The sequence below is a fragment of the Monomorium pharaonis genome, chromosome 1 (genome assembly GCF_013373865.1).
Source record: "Monomorium pharaonis isolate MP-MQ-018 chromosome 1, ASM1337386v2, whole genome shotgun sequence".
In the NCBI taxonomy this organism is placed as follows: Eukaryota; Metazoa; Arthropoda; class Insecta; order Hymenoptera; family Formicidae; genus Monomorium; species Monomorium pharaonis.
The window spans coordinates 8,335,135-8,354,561 of NC_050467.1; the positions used below are offsets into that span (position 1 = coordinate 8,335,135).

At 32.2% G+C, this 19,427-nt stretch overlaps 1 protein-coding gene and 1 long non-coding RNA gene across 7 annotated transcripts in view; both read left to right on the plus strand.

The window, feature by feature from the left end:
- Positions 1-19,427, plus strand: part of LOC105832099 — a 151,996-nt gene that overhangs the window by 8,343 nt on the left and 124,226 nt on the right. For all 6 annotated transcript variants that reach the window (XM_036293887.1, XM_036293880.1, XM_036293876.1 and 3 more), the window contains one exon: positions 4,034-5,365. In XM_036293887.1, the coding sequence (XP_036149780.1) occupies positions 4,034-5,365 (1,332 nt within the window). The remainder of the gene's footprint in view (positions 1-4,033; positions 5,366-19,427) is intronic.
- Positions 13,995-16,869, plus strand: LOC118647928. Its single transcript, XR_004965074.1, has 2 exons — positions 13,995-14,222; positions 15,535-16,869. It is a non-coding gene; the product is annotated as an uncharacterized LOC118647928 (long non-coding RNA).

Genomic DNA, 19,427 nt, shown 5'->3' on the forward strand with positions numbered 1-19,427 from the left:
CCAGTTCTTAGTTAGCTATGGGTCTATATGAGTTAATATCGTGATATTGCCATACTAGTTCATTTTTTAAATATCTTTTTGTTCTAAAATTGAAGAAAATTTATTCGGTGCATAGTTTGATGAGTTTGAAAAGATATAAAATTATTACAAAATATACAAAAATATTAATATGAAATTTTATGCTAATATTTGATTGAGCTTGTAAAGCTTGTTTTTAATTAGTTTGTTACATATTTATACACTTTTATTTTTTATTTATTTATAGATGTTAAATTGTTTCATAAATTAGGACTATTGTATTATGATGAAAATACTCAATTTATAAATAACACAATAGTCCTAATTTATGCAGCAAACACATTATATATTTGCAGAAATTGAAAACGATAAGTTCAAATATTCCTGAGAAATTGTCAACTGACTTGTAAAAAATTTGTTTTCAAAGAGATTTTCCAGCTTGAAAAGGTGGAGAAAAGCCATAATATTTTATTTTTATATTTTATTTTTAATTTCATATTTAATATATCTTTTAAGATAGAAACTTGTGCCATCTTCAAAATAATAAATAAAATTTAAGCAATAAAAACAATAATTTGTTACTTAAAATTTTTTTTATAATATATATATTAACTCTTACTGTACATGTGGGATTCAATGGACTCCAACAAAATTCAAGTTCAAATTTTTGTTAAGGTTTTAAAACTATTTGAGGTACCATATATAGCTCGACTCATTGGCATTTTTTGCGTTATTTTTCCTTTATGAATTTTTTTTATTATGTAAATATTAAAAATCTTTAAAAGAATTATTATTTTTTAAGATTTCAAGAATATCCTTAAATTTTTTTGAGTCCAAATTTTCAATATAACATGCGTGACAGCTGTTTAAGCGTGACAGCGTTGGGGTTCAGCAGATCAAGGTCCGTCGATGAACAGACGGTGCTAAGTAAAGTCTTTGCACTCGCTATTTGGATCGAAAATGGCGACAACTACAGATATAACCCGTGTTATAACACGCACTAATACAACTCAATGGATAAAAAATGGCTGACCATGCGAATGTGGGGTGTAGCGTATCGCTACCTCTCTACTCCGACGCCATGAGCGTGTAGCGCGGCGAGCGCGTGCGGAGCGAGCGCAAAGGGGATATAACGGAGAACTCGCGCTTCCTCAGATATCTTTTGTCCTTGCTAGTAGTAAGTTGCCTAAGAAATAAAGCATCTGAGTTTTTCTGCACGAGTGTTTTATCCGTTACTTCCCATCACATTACACGCAGCAGGCGTGGGCCTGTGGGTGAACGAGGTGCAGCTACCAGAGATCCCACACGAAGCGCCATCTGTCCATTGACGAACCTAGCAAAAGATCCTTTGTGTACCGTATTTAATTATTCTGGAGTGTGTACAGTAATGGTTAATAGACAAAAATTGAAAAACTGACTTCTCTTATTATCGTTACCGTTAAATATGTTTTGATGGAAAGTCTGTTCTGATTTTCTATCAAATTAAATTATTTTATTTCTTTTCTGTATTCAATAGAATTGAGACAAAAACTTGGGTGTACTTCTGAAAAGGTGAAACCTCCGATCGCGCTGAAATTTTAACCAAAGCTTACCCTTGATTAGAGAAGAAAGTCCCTAAAAGGATTTTTACCGATTTAAAAGCTTTGTTTGCCCTTTATTACTTTCTAAAGTTGCAAACATTTTCACTGTATATTTCTGAAAATATTGATTTTGAGAAAAAAGTTTCAAACAAAAAATGAAGCTCATAAAAAGCTCTACAAAAAAGATTATATACATTTTTTACGTAAACCTCTTATTTTGGCAGTTATAATAACTGTTATGAAATAAAATAATTTTAATTTTGGATTAACAGGATTTTACTCGTATAAACACGCGCACGCGTGGATGGGTCTATTGTAGGCACTCTCCTGGTTTATGAATATCCAATTGACATTGTAACATGGTCAATTGGATATTCATAAACTTAAATAATGACTTAAAATTGATTGGGTTAGAGTTAGGATTACAGTAACAAATGCGCACGGACCAAATACATATGGACCAAATGCGCACGGATCAAATGCGCACGAACTTACCACATGGGTTGCAACTTTTCAGGGCACCCCTACCGACGGGGTAAGTGCGGGAGAGGGGGGCGAAGCTCCCCCTTCACCCCCCTGTGTGTGTGTGCGTGTGCATGCGTGTGTGTGTGTGTGTGTGTGTGTGTGTGTGTGTGTGTGTGTAAAGCATTCTTTGCACCACACAGGGTTTGCGACTGTGTCCGTTTCGCACTGTGCGTATTTGGTCTGTGCGCATTTGAAACGAGATTCTTATTATATACGTATTCATTTGAATTTTGCGCATTTCTGTTCAGGGTATCTTTATTAGTGGGGTGCGGGAGGGAGAGGGCCAAAAGCCCTCCTTGCACTCCCCGTGTGTGCGTGCGTGCGTGCGTGCGTGCGTGCGTGCGTGCGTGCGTGTTCTTTATAGTATGCATTTTCTATACCTATTTTTTACGCTAATTTTTTCTGAGATACATAATGAAAGCTTTTAAAATGTTGAGGGAAAAAAAGCTTTTTTATTTCATGATAGCCAAAATAATAGGTTGACGTAAAAAATATATATAACCTTTTTTGTAGAGCTTTTTATGAGCTTCATTTTTTGTTTGAAACTTTTTTCTCTAAAATTAATATTTTCAGAGATATACAGTAAAAATGTTTGCAACTTTAGGAAGTGATAAAGGGCAAACAAAGCTTTGTCGGCGACAATCCTTTTAGGAACTTTCTTCTCTAATTAAGGGTAAGCTTTGGTGAAAATTTTAGCGTGATCGAAGGTTTTACCTTTTCGGAAGTTTATCCAAAAACTTACCTTTATATTTGCAGAGTACAAGTTTTTGCCAAGTACATTTTGCTGATATAATATATGATAAATAAGACATTATGACTTATACTTACATGAAATTTTTTATTTATTAATGTTTGCAAACAACATTATCTTATTAATGTTAATTTATAAGAATTTTAATCTTTTGTCACAAATTTTATATAAGACCTATTGTTTTTTAATTTTGTACTTAGAGATTTTTTGAATTGTAATTATGAATTAAAAATCAGAATTTTAAAATTTTAAATGGTTAATTTAATATGGCCCAAATTTAGATTTTTTTTATTTTTCAAAAATTATTAATTTATAATAAAAACAGTTTAGTAAAAAATATCAAAAATTCTGAAAAATACTTTAGAGTATCTTAAATAAGTGCTTTAATTAATTGTCATTTTAATATTAACAATGTTTAGTAAAAAATACATTTTTTTTGTAAAGAGCATAAATTTCAAATATTTATTTATATTTATGTAAATAAAAATTTACAGTTGCCTATTTTTTTAACATTTGTTTGTGTATTAACAAATGACCATTCCATATTGCAAAAGTGATGTCAAAAACTAAAATTATCAGTAGAAAGATCACATTTGAAATAGGTATTCTGGATTAAATCTTGGGATCCTATGAATTCTGTATCTGATTTGGGCCGGAATTTGAAACATTTGAAACATTTTTTTTTAATATATTGCTTTCGATATTTTGGTGTTTATGTCAAAATGGTTAAACATGTTTCAGTTCAAGTCGGGTACAGAATTGATAGGATCCCAAGATATAACTATCTAGAATAACTATTTGAAACATGATTTTTTGATTAGTAACGTTAGTTTTTTGATCACTTTTGCAATAAAGAACAAGCCCTTGTAAAGATTTTACAGAAATAAAAACTATACTTAAAAAGTGTTTTAGAAATATGTTAAAATAATTAAAACTAAGCGGAAAAAGATGGAAATCTGGAAATTCCACTATAGCTTAAAGGGCTAATTAATTAATTGAATACTGTTAGAGATACGTTTTTAATTGTGAATAATAAAATTATCTATAGTTTTTATATGTAATATTTTAGTTTAGCAAATAAATACACAGATACATTACATATTTGTATTCACTTGTAACTAGATTAATAAAATATGAATAATTTTTCATATTGTTACAGGATATATGTTACACCTTAACAACAAATGGGAACTACAGCGAAGTCGAATTATTGTTATCGTGCGATTTGTTAAAAAGATTATATCCAGTGTTATTGTTTAAAACATTAAACGATTGTCTGCAAGAGATAATGAATATCAGCGAAAATTATGACAATGATATTTCAATCTGCAAATCTATTGACTTTCTCTTGGAGAAATGTTATCCTGATCTATGCAATGACTATGATTTAAACAGATTGTACATGCTTTTAAAAAGCCACATTAGAATCGCGATATACATTCTACAGTGGAAGAAAAGTCATTTTACAAATACGAAATTAGATAAAGAAGCAAAAAATTTACATTTTGATGCAATCAAACAGACAGTATCCGTGAAACAGATTTTGTTCCTTTTGCAAAAACACAATGTACTTTTCGTCCTGAAATTCATGACGAATATACACGATCAGAATCACAGTGACATCCAGGATTTATTGGAAGAGACCACTCCAAGTCAATCCGCGAGCTTCCAAGCGTATTGCTGCTTAATAAGCGCTTTAAAAGCTGTTTTCTTATGTGAATCTTATAACACGGAATACAGACAAATTACTAAATACTTTACTAGTATGGTATCACAATTGTCCTCCTTGTTTCCATTGTCATTAAGGATAGAAACGATGGAGAATATATTTTCCTTGTTATTTTTACGTTACGAAGATCTCAACGCTACGAATGCCAGTTTCAAAGATGATTGCAATATTTATTCGATGGAATATGAGAGATTAGGCTTCGTAACTAATAATTACGTAATGAGAGATATGCTGTATTATTTATGGAAGAGTATTTCGATTACAAAAGAAGAAATTGATGAATTACAAGTGCTTGAGCCACACGAAGAAACGCAACAACTTCACAAAAACATATCTACTCTTATGTCGGCATTAACAGACACTGTTTGGAGACTAAAATTCTATATGGGACCTCATTATATTGAAGATGTTGGTATTCCGCAGGAGGAGGCTGACACTTCTGTTGTAAATCAATCGGAACATGCAGTTTCTCGAAAACCGAGCATCAACCGAATAGTCCCGCATTGTATCAAAGACACATTTTTTTATAAAAGAGACAATACCTCGGACGAGATTAAATTTAAATCTGACAGCAGCTCGGAATCTAGTTTGGGCGATAATAAACGCAGAAAACGTTTTAGGCACACTGTGCCAATGGCAAATTATAATTTGACAACGCAAAATAGATTGTCCTTAATAAATTTAATGCTGGCCTCGACGGAAAGTCTAATCTTGCACTGTTTGTGGAAGGGTGATTTTCAGAAGGCGCAAGAAGTAATCGAGGTAATTATTTTATATAAATAATACAAACTACTTTTTTAAAAAAGTATTAATCCTTAATTGAGATATTTATCAATTAATCAAATTAAATAGAAAAATTAAATAGAGAATTAAATAAAGAAAAGGATCAAGAAATTATCATAATGCTTAAACTTTTTACTTTAATGTCTAATGGGACATATATATCTTGGTCTTTCAAAAGTCCATATTTTCCACGAAAATAAAAATAGCAGCTTTTTTCTGGACTCATTTTAAAGCTGAAAAATAAGTACTCTTACAGAAAAGTCAACACTCTTGTGAGTGTGTGTTTCACGCTTTAATTTGTATATCTCGTCAAATATAATATGGAGTGAAAACAATACATATTTTTCCACAAAAATTAAGATAGCAAATTTTTTTGGGGTTATTTTGAAAATCAACATAAGGGCTATATGAGAAAAAATTATTACTTATTTCAATATAACGGATTTAACGAGTCTGACTAAAGCCTTCGGCACACGATACGATTTTTCATGCTAGATTGCATACGAGGTATCTTAATACGTGTCCTGATTGGCTCGGATGATTATGTCACCAATTGTAAGTCGATGAGGATACGTAGTAAGACGCCTCGTATGCGATCTAGCATGAAAAATTGTATCGTGTGCCGAAGCCTTAAATTGCTTTTGGTTAAATTTGAGTAAAATTTAAAGGTTTTTTAGTCATTGATATTATAAAGTTTTTCTAAAATCGAAGTTTTTAAATTTAAATACTTGTGGAAATAACTAATATTTTAAATTACCGATCCGTGAAATATGAATTTTATTCAAATTCAAAAAGATTTATATTTTAATCCGCTATATTAAATCTACCATTGTAAATTTTTAAAGGGGGAGTGTCAATTAGGTCTAATTTTAGCCCATTTTAAAGGAAGGTGTTAAAAAGAGGAATTTTTTATCTGTTAATGTAATGTGAAAACGTATTAAAGAATTGTTATTTGGACTATTTAAAAAAGGGAAGTGTTAGGATCCGAATGAGCAAAGTTTAGTTTATTTTACTCTTTGATGACAGAAAGCATGTACGCGTAATCTTTTCTTATATTTTAGAAAACATTTAACTGCTTTTCATGAAACTTGGTGTCAAGTGGTTTTGTGTAATGCTTTTTTTATTTTGAAACCAAAAATTTTAAATTTAAAATGGCGGGCTTAATATGATTGCCGCAAAACATTCAAAAAATGCAAATGTTCAAAATTTATGAGAGTCATATTACAAAAGAGTTTGAAGCGCTCTTCTCAATTCTGTAGAGAAAAACTAAAAATTCAAGATGAATCAAATATCTACCGCTGAAGTGGTCAGACTGGAACAGAAGATATTTACAGTATATATAAATCCTTTTAAAACTAAGTAGAACAGAAAATATTTACAATGTATTTGCATTTTAGTGATATTATGTACAGAAATGGTATTAACAATATATTTATAATCTTTTTATTGAGTAAATAAGTTGCGCAATTCCAAATAACACATTCTAGAATCCTAGTAAGCACAAAAACATTGTTGCAACATTATTATAACGTTATCTACTAACGTAGTAACATTTCTAATGGCGAATTCGGTTGGGCAATATATGGAATAAATGCAATATTATTTATAATGACATTGCAAATGTTATTGCAACATTATTGAAACTTCAAAATTAAAGTCAAAGTTTATTCATGACATTGTATACAACGTTAAAAACTACATACTTATGGCGAATTCGGTTGGATTGCACCAGTGCGCACTAGTGCGCCCTCGTTCAGTGTTTCGTATTCGGTTGCCTTGTATTTAGAATAACTAAACTGCAGGGAAAAACTAAACTGCACTAAACGAGGGCGCGCTCAGTGCGCACTGGTGCAATCCAACCGAATTCGCCATAAGTATGTAGTTTTTAACGTTGTATACAATGTCATGAATAAACTTTGACTTTAATTTTGAAGTTTCAATAATGTTGCAATAACATTTGCAATGTCATTATAAATAATATTGCATTTATATTTTTTAATATTGCGAAAATGTTAAAACAACATTGTGAAAATGTTGAAATAACATAATTATAATATTTAAAAAAATTAAATTAACGTTTCTCAATAAACATGGTTACCCCACTACAGTCGCATTTGCTTAACTTCTTCGCTCAGAAAAACGGTCACCCATCCAACCATGAACCACCATCGACGTTGCTTTACTTTGAAGACCGTATGCTACGTAACACTTTGTGATGATTCATGAATACCTGATGCTCATGAGTATATATTTGTTATAGATTAGTTTAATAGATGTCAGAAAGATAAAACGTGCAGTTAAATAATATTTTAAATAAATAAAAATTTATAGTTTTTTTTACTGATTTTTATATATGTGAAATAACACGTTAAATAACTTAATAAAAATTTCTTTTTACTCTGTTTTTCAATAAAGATAAAATTATATAATTATAAAATATTAATAGAAAATAGTAACTTAAGTGATTATTTTTTTGAAAATTTCTACAAAAAATATTAATATCAAACAATAAATAAATTAATGTAATTTCAGTATATTAAATACAAATATTTCTAAATAATTTTAGTATTATATACATATATATGTAAGTATATAAATGTATAAATATTTTAACTAATAAAATTTAACTAATAAACTACATTTATATGTAAGTATATACATATATATGTATAAATATTTTAACTAATAAAATTTCAAATCTTAAAAATTTTTAAACTTTTAATTTTTTGTACCATTTTTAATAACATTATATATTTAAAAAATACTAATAATATTTGCATTAAATTTTTTATTTAATAGAATTGTAATTTGTGGTTATTTTTTAGAAAATTATTTTAAAAAATTTATATTTATATAAAACATTAAAAACTTATAAATTTTTACTTTTAATAAATATTTTTACATATTTATAGAAATTGTTTTTGCCAAGATGTTATTATATAACATTAAATCAATAATAAAATCAGTGTAACATTAATTGTATAAACATTGCAACACAAAACATGACAAACGCATGATTAGTAGACGGTAATATATGCGTATATAACAGATGAATCTAATTAAATATATGTATAAGCAAAATATAAAAATTTAATAACAGGCACACAAAAAAAAGTTAATCCGGCGGACTAGACTAGTTAATCCTTCTGTATTTTGACTCGCTGAATCCGAATCCAAGGTCAGAATTGCAAAGTTAGCTCGTATTTTCTAACCTCAAAAAATTTTTTTGTTGGTCCGGCAAACCAGACTAGTTTATCCTTAGGTATTTTGAATCCGAATCCAAGGTTAGAATTGCTGAATTGGCTTATTTCTTCTTAACCTTAAAAAATTTTGTTTTAAATGTTGATCCGGCGGACCAGACTAGTCTATCCTTATGTATTTCGACCTGCTGAATTCAAATTTAAGGTCACAATTGCTGAATTGGCTCTTTTTTCCTAACCTAAAGAAACACCTTGTAAAAGCAGTTTGGATCACAAATCTATAATCCGGATCGTGCAGGCTTGCGTAACCACATTACTCAGGGAAAATTTAATACGGATGACAAGTCTGAGCTTCTGTGAATGCATAGCGTAGAAAATTCACTCCCCTTTTCTATTATATCTAACTCTTTTATTCTCGAAGGTTCTGTGCAAGGGCTTTTTCTTACGTTTCTTCTCTTTCAGAGACATTTTTTGTTTGAGCGTCTAGCAGAAATTAGCCATCATGTTCACATCCTTTGCCTTGATATCGATGCTCCATCTCCTTGATGTCCTGATAAAATCTTTCTCCCTGTTTTTCATTATAATCACCTAGATTTTTAGGGAAGTAGTCGATATGAGAATCCAAGAAATGCAACTTAAGATTTATTAAACAACCTAGTTTTCTATAGTTCTCTATCATTTCCTCCATCCTTTCTCTGTAATCTTGACTTTTGTGGTTTCCTGTAACAAAATTTTCTGTAACACCTTTGAAACTCAGCCATGCTGCTCTTTCGTCTTTATTCATTTTGGTGACAAAATTGTCGTCTCTTAACATTTTACGTATTTGAAGTCCATCGAAAATTTTTTTCCGCAATTTTGCACCAGAGATGTTGGAAAATTTTTCTTGTAAATACTGGTAGCATTTACCTTTTTTTATTCAAAGTTTTTACCCATTGTTTCATGAGTCCTAATTTGACATGAAAAGGTGGAAGAAGAACTTTTGAAGGGTCAACTAACGGTTCATTTATGATGTTTTTAGATCTAGGTTGCAGAGACGTTCTTGTCGGCCATTCTTTTTTTATGTAATGGTTTGTTCGACCTCTACTATCCCATTTACATAGGAAGCATCGATTTTTTGTTTAACCTGATTGTTGACCTAATAATATGGTGAAAATTTTCAGATCTCCACAAATTTGCCATCTATGTTCTGTGTATTTAATTTTTTCAGGAACTGTTTTCAGGTTTGTGTACTCTTCTTTTATCAGTACTGAGTGTGCTACAGGAATGGAAGCATATACATTAGTATTGTGTAGCAACACTGCTTTCAAGCTTCTCTTACAAGGGAACGGACAGAACTGTCCCTTACCGATTTTAATGAGCTGTGGATATGTTGTAGAACATAAAAAAAATATTACACCCATATTTTTTTAACTGCGTATCTCGACGTTTAGGGCTTGAAACCACCCCTCGAAAATGACGCATTTTTTGGCTTTTTGCGAATATCTTTGAAAATATAAGATTTATGAAAAAATGATCTATACAAAAGTTTTATGGCATTTTATACTCTTGACAATAGTATATTTATATTCTTAAAAAATTTCAAACTTTTTAATTTACTTTACCCCCATCTCCTTTTTTCAACATTTTGAAAATTTTGTGAAAACAAAAATTAAAGAGCCGAATCCACCCATATATAATAACATATGGGTTCCATCATTCTCAATTATTGACAAAACGAGATAGTAATCTCGCGCTATAGGCGCCGCGCTAGAAGTAGTGTTGCGTTATTTCTTTAGTCGCGTCACACTCAATAACTGCTCTTCTCTCTATATTTTTATATTAGAACATAAAAATGGATTAAGCTTAATTATATAATACGCAACGTATTACACGATATAAAGCATAAATGCATATATATAATAAAAGTAGCATACATATATATACGTATGTGCCTACGTACATTTTCATTGTTACAAATGTAAATATAAATTAATATGAAGCAAAATATTTTTTAACATTTAAAACTGCAAATACAATATAACAAAATATACAATATCAAGAGAAAAATATAAAATATAAACCAATAACTATTTGCATAATTATATTATTTACACTATATGCACGTAGCACGCTCTGATAATAAAGATAATATAAGTATATGATTTAATTTAATTTGAAGTTTGAAAATACATTTATACGGATGTATATATACATTTTGCACACGACACGGTCAAATAACTTTAATATCAGTGTTGATAGAGGGCCGATTGCTCTCGCGCAAGCGCATCACGAGGCTTCAGTAAAATATCCATTAATAATAGGAAGGAGATCTTTGGTCATACATTTTGCACACGACACCAGCGTATAAATTTAGCAACAGTGAGACGGATTGGTTGTTCTCGCATGCGTGAGGCTTCAATAAAGTATTTATTAGTAATAGTTAGGAAGGAGATCTTTAGTTCCCATACAATTTTTTTGCAAATTTATAAAAACGTTAACACATTTTATATATTTACCACGCACGCATATATTTGCATATTGTTTGCATGTATATTTGTGTATATATATTCAACATAAATTAAGGAATAAAAATAATTTGTGTTTAATAATAAAAATCCAGTTAAAAACGAAAAAGAAGGCAAATTTATGGAATATATTTAAATTGAAATAAAATATTTTATTTGTTGGCACTCATACAAAATACCCACATTTATCACAAGGCTAAAGGAAAATCGCCAAAAAATCTTACCATTATTCATCAAATAAAATACGATATTTATAAATTATTCTATTTAATACAAGAAAATATACATGCGTGTTTATGTGAAATGTGTTCACGTTTTTATATATTTGCAAAAAAAATTGTATGGGGACCAAAGATCTTCTTCCTATTACTAATAGAACTTTATTGAAGTCTCACGCCTGCGCGAGAACAACCGATCCGTCTATCACTATTGCTAAATTTATACGCTAGTTTTGTGTGCAAAATATATGACCAAAGATCTCCTTCCTATTATTAATGGATATTTTACTGAAGCCTCACGTGATGCGCTTGCACGAGAGCAACCGGTCCCTCTATCAACACTGATATTAAAATTATTTGCCCATGTCGTGTGCAAAATGTATACATACATCTGAATAAATGTCTTTTCAAATTTCAAATTAAATTAAATTATATACTTATATTATTTTTATTATCAGAGCGTGTTACGTGCATATAGTGTAAATAATATAATTATGCAAATAGTTATTGTAGTTTATATTTTGTTGACGGAAGCTTCTTAAATCTAACGCCCCGCCGATGAACGCTTATTGGCCCTTTAGGTCTTCGGGAGACCAATGAACTCGCGTGTAAACGGCGCGACCGTAGCGGTCTCGCGTTCGTTACCGATCATCTCGCGTCTGTCTCTGCCGTCACCTGCAGCCATACTGTAACCTATCACTATCGCGACTTCCGTCTCCCACGAATGTTCTCTGTAACTGCTTGCGTGTACAAATAAAAGGTGCTCTTATATCTTTACTCAATTTCGTATTCACGGTCCCCGTCACCTTCCAGGGCATTCTGTCTCCATCACATTTTATATTTTTTTCTTGATATTATATATTTTGTCATATTGTATTTGCAGTTTTAAATGTTAAAAAATATTTTGCTTTATATTAATTTATATTCGCATTTGTAACAAAAAAAATGTACGTAGGCACATACGTATATATATGTATGCTACTTTTATTATATATGTGCATTTATGCTTTATATCGTGTAATACGTTGCGTATTATATAATTAAGATTAATCCATTTTTATGTTCTAATATAAAAATATACGCAGAAGAGCAGTTATTAAGTGTGACGCGACTAAAGAAATAACGCAAAACTACTTCTAGCGCGGCGCCTATAGCGTGAGAGTACTATCTCGTTTTGCCAATAATTCAGAATGATGGAACTCATATGTTATTATATATGGGTGGATTCGGCTTTTAATGCTCTTTAATTTTTGTTTTAACAAAATTTTCAAAATGTTGAAAAAAATGGGTAGGGGTGGAGTAAATTAAAAAGTTTGAAATTTTTAAAGAATATAAATATAAGGGAAGTGCGCCGGTTGTGGGCACCGTTTTGTTTTTAGCTCATAACTTTTGACTAAATGCATATTATGCAGACATATGTGTACCAGTGGAAAGCTAGAGGCCTTAGCTAACTGTCAGTGAAGGAACTAAATTGATTTCTTCAACTAGAAAAATTTTATCAAAAATTTAGTAAAGTGACAATTTTTGGACAAAAAAAAATTTGTACCCGGTTGTGGGCACCCTTGAAAAATTCGCTAAAAATGGAAAAATATGAAGGAAAACCATTACAAATAAAGGGACAATAAAAATTTATTTATTTTAGAAGCCTTCATTGGCAAAAAGAACAAAAAAAGATGACACGTTTTCACATTACTCATCGCCTTCTTCATCTTCGAAATCAAAAGCACAATGCTTGCATGTGAAGTAGCTGGCACGCATATAAGCGCACTTTAAATGCACCGGACGACTGCATTCATTGCATTTAATGGAGTTTGCGGCGGTCAATTTCCGTGGCAGTAGGTCTAGACGAATTCCAACAAAACACCACGGATGAAATGTCGTCAAATTGGGCTGCCACTTTCTTCAAATAGCGTTGCAGACTGCTCCGAGGAATGCCATATGCTTTAGCAGTCCCTTTGACAGGTTTATTGTCCGTTAAGCAACACTTAATGGCTTGCAACAGCGCATTAAAATCCATTTTTTTTATCAAATGATTTTTCCGAGGTTGACGTGGCTAAAAATGCGTGAAATGCATAAAAACAGTGATAAAATACGTTACGTCAACATAAAGAACGATATTACGCAGTTTCTCAACCAAACACACGCATTAAATGAAAAAAAACAAGGGTGCCCACAACCGGTTACATGAAGGTGCTCATAACCGGAAATGGCAGCTATTTTTCCAAAAGACTAACAAATTATGTGGTGCAAAAATTTTGGTTGAATACGAAATGAAATCACAAAATACAATAACAACACTGCAAACACAATGAAACACTTACCTTTTTGAAAGAATTCACACTGATTTATCGCACTTCGAAAAGAGTAGAAAATCACTTTTCTGTTTATTTATTGCAAATAATTTTTACTATGCTCACAGCTACTACGCAAATGCGTGTATTTGTTTCGGTATCAACACGAAAACTGCGTACCGTCAACATACACGTTTTTTAGTACTCAGATCAGTAGCGTATGCTTGTTGTCCAAATTTATGTAGGGGTGCCCACAACTAGAACGTGCCCACAACCGGCGCACTTCCCCTACTATTGTAAAGAGTATAAAATGCCATAAAACTTTTGTATAGAACATTTTTTTCATAAATCTTATATTTTCAAAGATATTCGCAAAAAACAAAAAAATGCGTTATTTATTGAGGGGTGGGTTCAACCCAAACGTCGAGACCCAGCAAGCAAAATGCTAGCAGCTTGCCGGCAATATGCCAGCAAACTCGAGCATGATATCGCAGCAGATTTCAATCTGCTGCTTCCTCATTAAGCTTAGTTTCTAACAGCATAGATTATCAACAGAAAATATTGATAGAAATACAGCAAAAATCGAATATCATCTGCTACCATAACATGACAGCAAATTCATAGTAAATATCGAACACAATCTGACAAATTAAACTCTAAACGCAGAAAGACAGCAAAAACGAAGCATGAAATGCTATCACGTTGCGACACCAGAAACGCGGCGAAGATACAGCACGATGTGTCACATGAAGTACTGACAGCAAAAATGCAGCAGAAATCGAGCAGAGCCTGCCGTCATGACATGCCGGCGAAAACGCAGCAGATATAGAACGCGATCTGCTTTATCGATTGTGACGGCAAAAACATAGCAGAAATCGAGCACCAAGCTGTCGTCACAAGTAATCGGAAAAATATAGCAAAAATTTAACACGATATGACGTATTATTAATAATTTTTAATTAGTAAAATAAATAATTAATGTATGCAATGTACATATGTTTATTAATATTATTATTACATTTAATTTACATTATATAATTTTATAAATTTGATGATATTTAATTTACATATACATTACGAATTATATATTTTATGATTATATACTTAAATTTAAATGTGGCGTTTTCGACTGACTGCAGAGAGTTAATTAAACCCAAGATGATATCACATGCAAGAACCGTCCAATTTGAACTTTTTTTTATATGAAGGTGGAAATCTTTGAGAAGACTTCTGGGAGGATCAGGTCCGGGAAGTGTGGGATTCGACGGGAGACACGTCGGGCGATCAACCTTACTACCGCCCACTCACTAAAATCATCTATTATAGAGGATTCATGGCTCCTGCACACAGGACGCGGCAAAGCGGCATCGCGGTGGCCAATCACCGTCTTGCTTTTTTATTAAATACATATATGTATTATCAGAAAAGCAAGACGGTGATTGGCCACCGCGATGCCGCTTTGCCGCGTCCTGTGTGCAGAAGTCATCACACATCTGATGTAGCAAACTCGCGGTCTATACCTGCCGCGTTTTCGCCGTCATGTCATGACGGCAGGCTCTGCTCGATTTCTGCTGCATTTTTGCTATCAGTACTTCATGTGATACATTGTGCTGTATTTTCGCCAAGTTTCTGGTATCGCAGCGTGATAACAAATATGTCAAATTTCTAGCTACATTTTATTAATTTAATGTGACATCATGACATCTGTTTTTTTATTTAATTTTTAGTGGTATATTGTGTCAACACACAATGTCTGATTTTTGTTTTGTTAATGTCTTTAAATTTTGTTGTACTTTTGCTGCATTTTTGAGGGCACATTGTGACGCAAAGTCTACTCGATTTTTGTCGTGTTTCTGTTAATGTTAGTTGAAACGGCAAACTGTAATTGCTTGCTGTCCAACTTTTGCCAGCATAATATGTGTCAAAATTTTTCAGTTCGTGCTCTCGGCAGGTTTGGCTATCTGGGGATACGCAGCTAAAAAAAATATGGGTGTAATATTTTTTTATGTTCTACAACATATCCAAAGCTCATTAAAATCAGTGAGGGACAGTTCTGTCCGTTCCCTTGTTAGAAGAATCGATGAATAGTTATCAGACTTGTAACATCCAGGTTTTAGTTTGTTCATTAATCCGATAACATCATGACAATAGACTAATAAATGTTCTTCATCTGCAGAGAAATATTGCCGATGTTCTCTTTCTCTGTCACGATAATAGAAAGTTTTCACATTTTGTGTTTTAACCAGGACACCAGAAACTCTGCTCCATCCTTGGGCAAACGAGATCGTTCACCTTCTCTTGTGTTATTTTTCCTGGTTTTTTTGAAATATTATACGGAACATAGTCACCATCAGTTAATTTACTTTCACTCTCAGTCTTGCTCTCAGTTTTACTCTCAGATTCTTCCAAACTTCCGTCAATTTCCATTCCATTGAGTTCAGAAGTAATACTTGTATCCATGACTTCATTGTTTGTTTTGTCGGATGCTGATACATATATAGATTTCGTTAAACTCGTAACATTGGCGTAGTATAATGCCGATTTTTTGTGTTGTTTATTCCATTCAGACTTGTCATACAGAAATAGCAATCTTCTCTGGTCATGGTTTTTTCATGCCATATGGCAGGTCTTCTTATTCTCAGTTTTGTCTTGTTTTTTTCTAACTTTGCAACATTTTATAACAAGAACTACATATTTTCTTGGGGACCTAATCGGATTCTTGGTTTGCGATTTCGATACAGAACGAATTTTTGTAGAGATCTTTGTTTTTGTCATTAATGTTTCTCCGGTTTTGTGGTATCTCATATCGGAGGTTAGGAAAAAATGAGCCAATTCAGCAATTCTGACCTTGAATTTAGATTCAGCGGGTCAAAATACATAAGAATAGACTAGTCGAGTCCGCCAGACCACCATTAAAAAAAATTTTTTTTGAGGTTAGGAAATACAAGCTAACTTTGCAATTCTGATCTTGGATTTGGATTTAGCGGGTCAAAATACATCAGGATTGACTAGTTTGGTCCGCCGGACCAACCACTTTTTTTGTGTGCCTGTGTATTACTATCTTTCACACACGTTAACCGTGTTAACACTATTAATGTTAAATATTACATTCTATTACAATTAAAAATTTACATAAATTTAATCATTAATAATTATATAATTTTCCAATTACAACAGTGGAGCGATTTATTTGTAAACACTGCAGTGCATATATTATTTCAGCTTCTATTATTAACTAAATGTTAAACAAATAAAATAATTTATTGTAAACCACTGTATCTCTTATTTATTACGACTTATTAGAAAATGTTTAATTTATAAAAAAAGTTTTTTAAATATTAATTTACACCCCAAATCTTTTGGTAATTACTAGTATGCTTTCTGGCGGTAGAATAAAACTAAACAGCGTTTCAGCTACAACTCGACATTGTGTAACACTGTGTCACACAGTGACGACACAATGTTTCGTAGCTAGAAAGCACCCATTACTTATTGCAGAGAATTTATCAATTGATGATAATTAGTGTTTAAAAAATAAGTCCACATTTTATGATCTAATATTTGACCGTATTATTTTGAAACCGTCATAATGCTTATGTAGCTCTGTATGCCCGTAGCTCGTATCCTCATAATATCGCCTGAGCTATCCTAAAAAATGATTCAGCTAACAACATTCATTTAACATTTTATTGTGCCCCTGGTGTCTCGGGACACGGTACGGGATCGCTGCCGATGACTCCTCGGGAGGTTGCGAAGAAATAACGCCGAGAGTTGGTTAAAAGAGAGATATATTTGCTCTAACGTATACAGTTCTCTAGTATTGAGTCCGAATAGTCGAGTGTCGTACAATTATTCAAGTACAATTTGATGTTCCAAGAAGCGACATAGATTTGTCGCTATATTAATTTACATTGAGCCCACTCGTTCTCTTTCCGCGGTGTATAAACAAATTTTAAATAGTACGAATTTTCTATTGATTAAAAGTTTCATTACAAGCGAGAGCAGAGTTCTTTTCTTTCTTTTGAATCAATCCTACCGCCGCACATGAGACCTGCTGATTAAGTCGAGTAAACATGACAAGAGTTGTTAATTACAAAATAATAGTTTATAGTCAAGGGGGAGGGGGAGTTGTCAATAAGGTCCGATTTTGATCCACTTTAACATTTTTTCTGAACAATTCTAAACTATTCTAAATAATTTCATACTTGTTGAACATATTTGAGGAGTTTTTAGATAAAACAAACATATATAAATACCCCGCTTTTCGGCCTGTTGCTAAAGGATGTCACTCGGGCCTTTGGTCCGTGCACTGGCTTAGCCAGCATGCTAGCTACGCGCATTCCACCGGAAATCAGGAGATTTCGGGTGGCAAATCAGGTGGCAACCGGATACACTGTCTGGTGCGATGTCCAGCGTGAAGGCCGGTGCGACGTCCGGTGTGAAGGCTGGACGATGTCGTCTCGCGAGGTGTCACTCGACACCCTTATCACTATCGTGACTATTATTTGTGTGAGTGCCACATACTCACAACAATTTATTGTTTACTTATAATCACTTTATGGTTTTATAGATTTATAAATACTAGTATTTTGTTAAAATATACGTAAAAATTCCATAATTAGTATCTCAAAAAAAGTTAATTTAAAATAATCGTGACAATGAAACTATTATGCAATTTTTAGGTTATTTAATCTTAATTACATGTTTGTTTTATCTAAAAACTCCTCAAATATGTTCAATAAGTATGAAATTATTTAGAATAGTTTAGAATTGTTTAGAAAGAATGTTAAAGTGGATCAAAATCGGGCCTTATTGACAACTCCCCCTCCCCCTTGACTATAAACTATTATTTTGTAATTAACTCTTGTCGTGTTTACTCGACTTAATCAGCAGGTCTCATGTGCGGCGGTAGGATTGATTCAAAAGAAAGAAAAGAACTCTGATCTCGCTTGTAATAAACTTTTAATCAATAGAAAATTCGTACTATGTAGAATTTAGGCTGCTTTGTTCAACGGTCGGAACGAGAGAGCGAGAGATCTCTTATCGAGTTCTTGCTTCATCTCGGACTCCATTCTTCGTGTCCTCATTTTACATCCGATTGCTCGCATATAACACTCTTCCTCTCGTAATAAAACAAAATTGTAACAAAGGGAAAAAGTAATACTCGAAAATAATTAGTGCGTGACTTGCTTGCCTAAACGAATTGGTGGAGTGCAGTTACGCGATTTCTGTAATGTTACCTTTTACAGAATTTTTTCCGTTTTTCTATCTTTTTCCTCTATCTATATGCTTTGCTCTTTATTTGTTTCCTTATTGCTTCTCTATTCCTGCGAATTTGTTTTTTTCTGCTTATCTTGCCCCGCAGGTGCTTCAATTTCTGATAGATTGAAGTCCGTTATTTCTTCTGCTCTTTAACACTTCCGCGAATACCGACTTTCTGAATTAGATTGATATGTCGTTTCTAACAAGTGCCATTATCCAATTGAATTAAGTAATGTAAAAGTCCAATTTCTCTCGAAGACTCACTTCGTACGATCGTAGTAATTTCTGCATTCGACTTTATTACCATCTTGGAATTCAGGCATATTGAATTTTTGTTAATTATTCGCATTATTATGCTTATTAGATAACAATGTTAAACGCATACGCAATTGTTTATTAAATATCTTTTTTGCCGGCGATCTTTCTGTCGCTAAGTGCGACGTTGTTTGGTAGTAGTGGAACATTTGTTGTACCGCTTTTTGTACTGCTAATTCCGTAATGTGTATATGTACTTTATTATTTTGAAATTTCTTTTTTAATACCATTTTTAGGATTTAAATGAAACG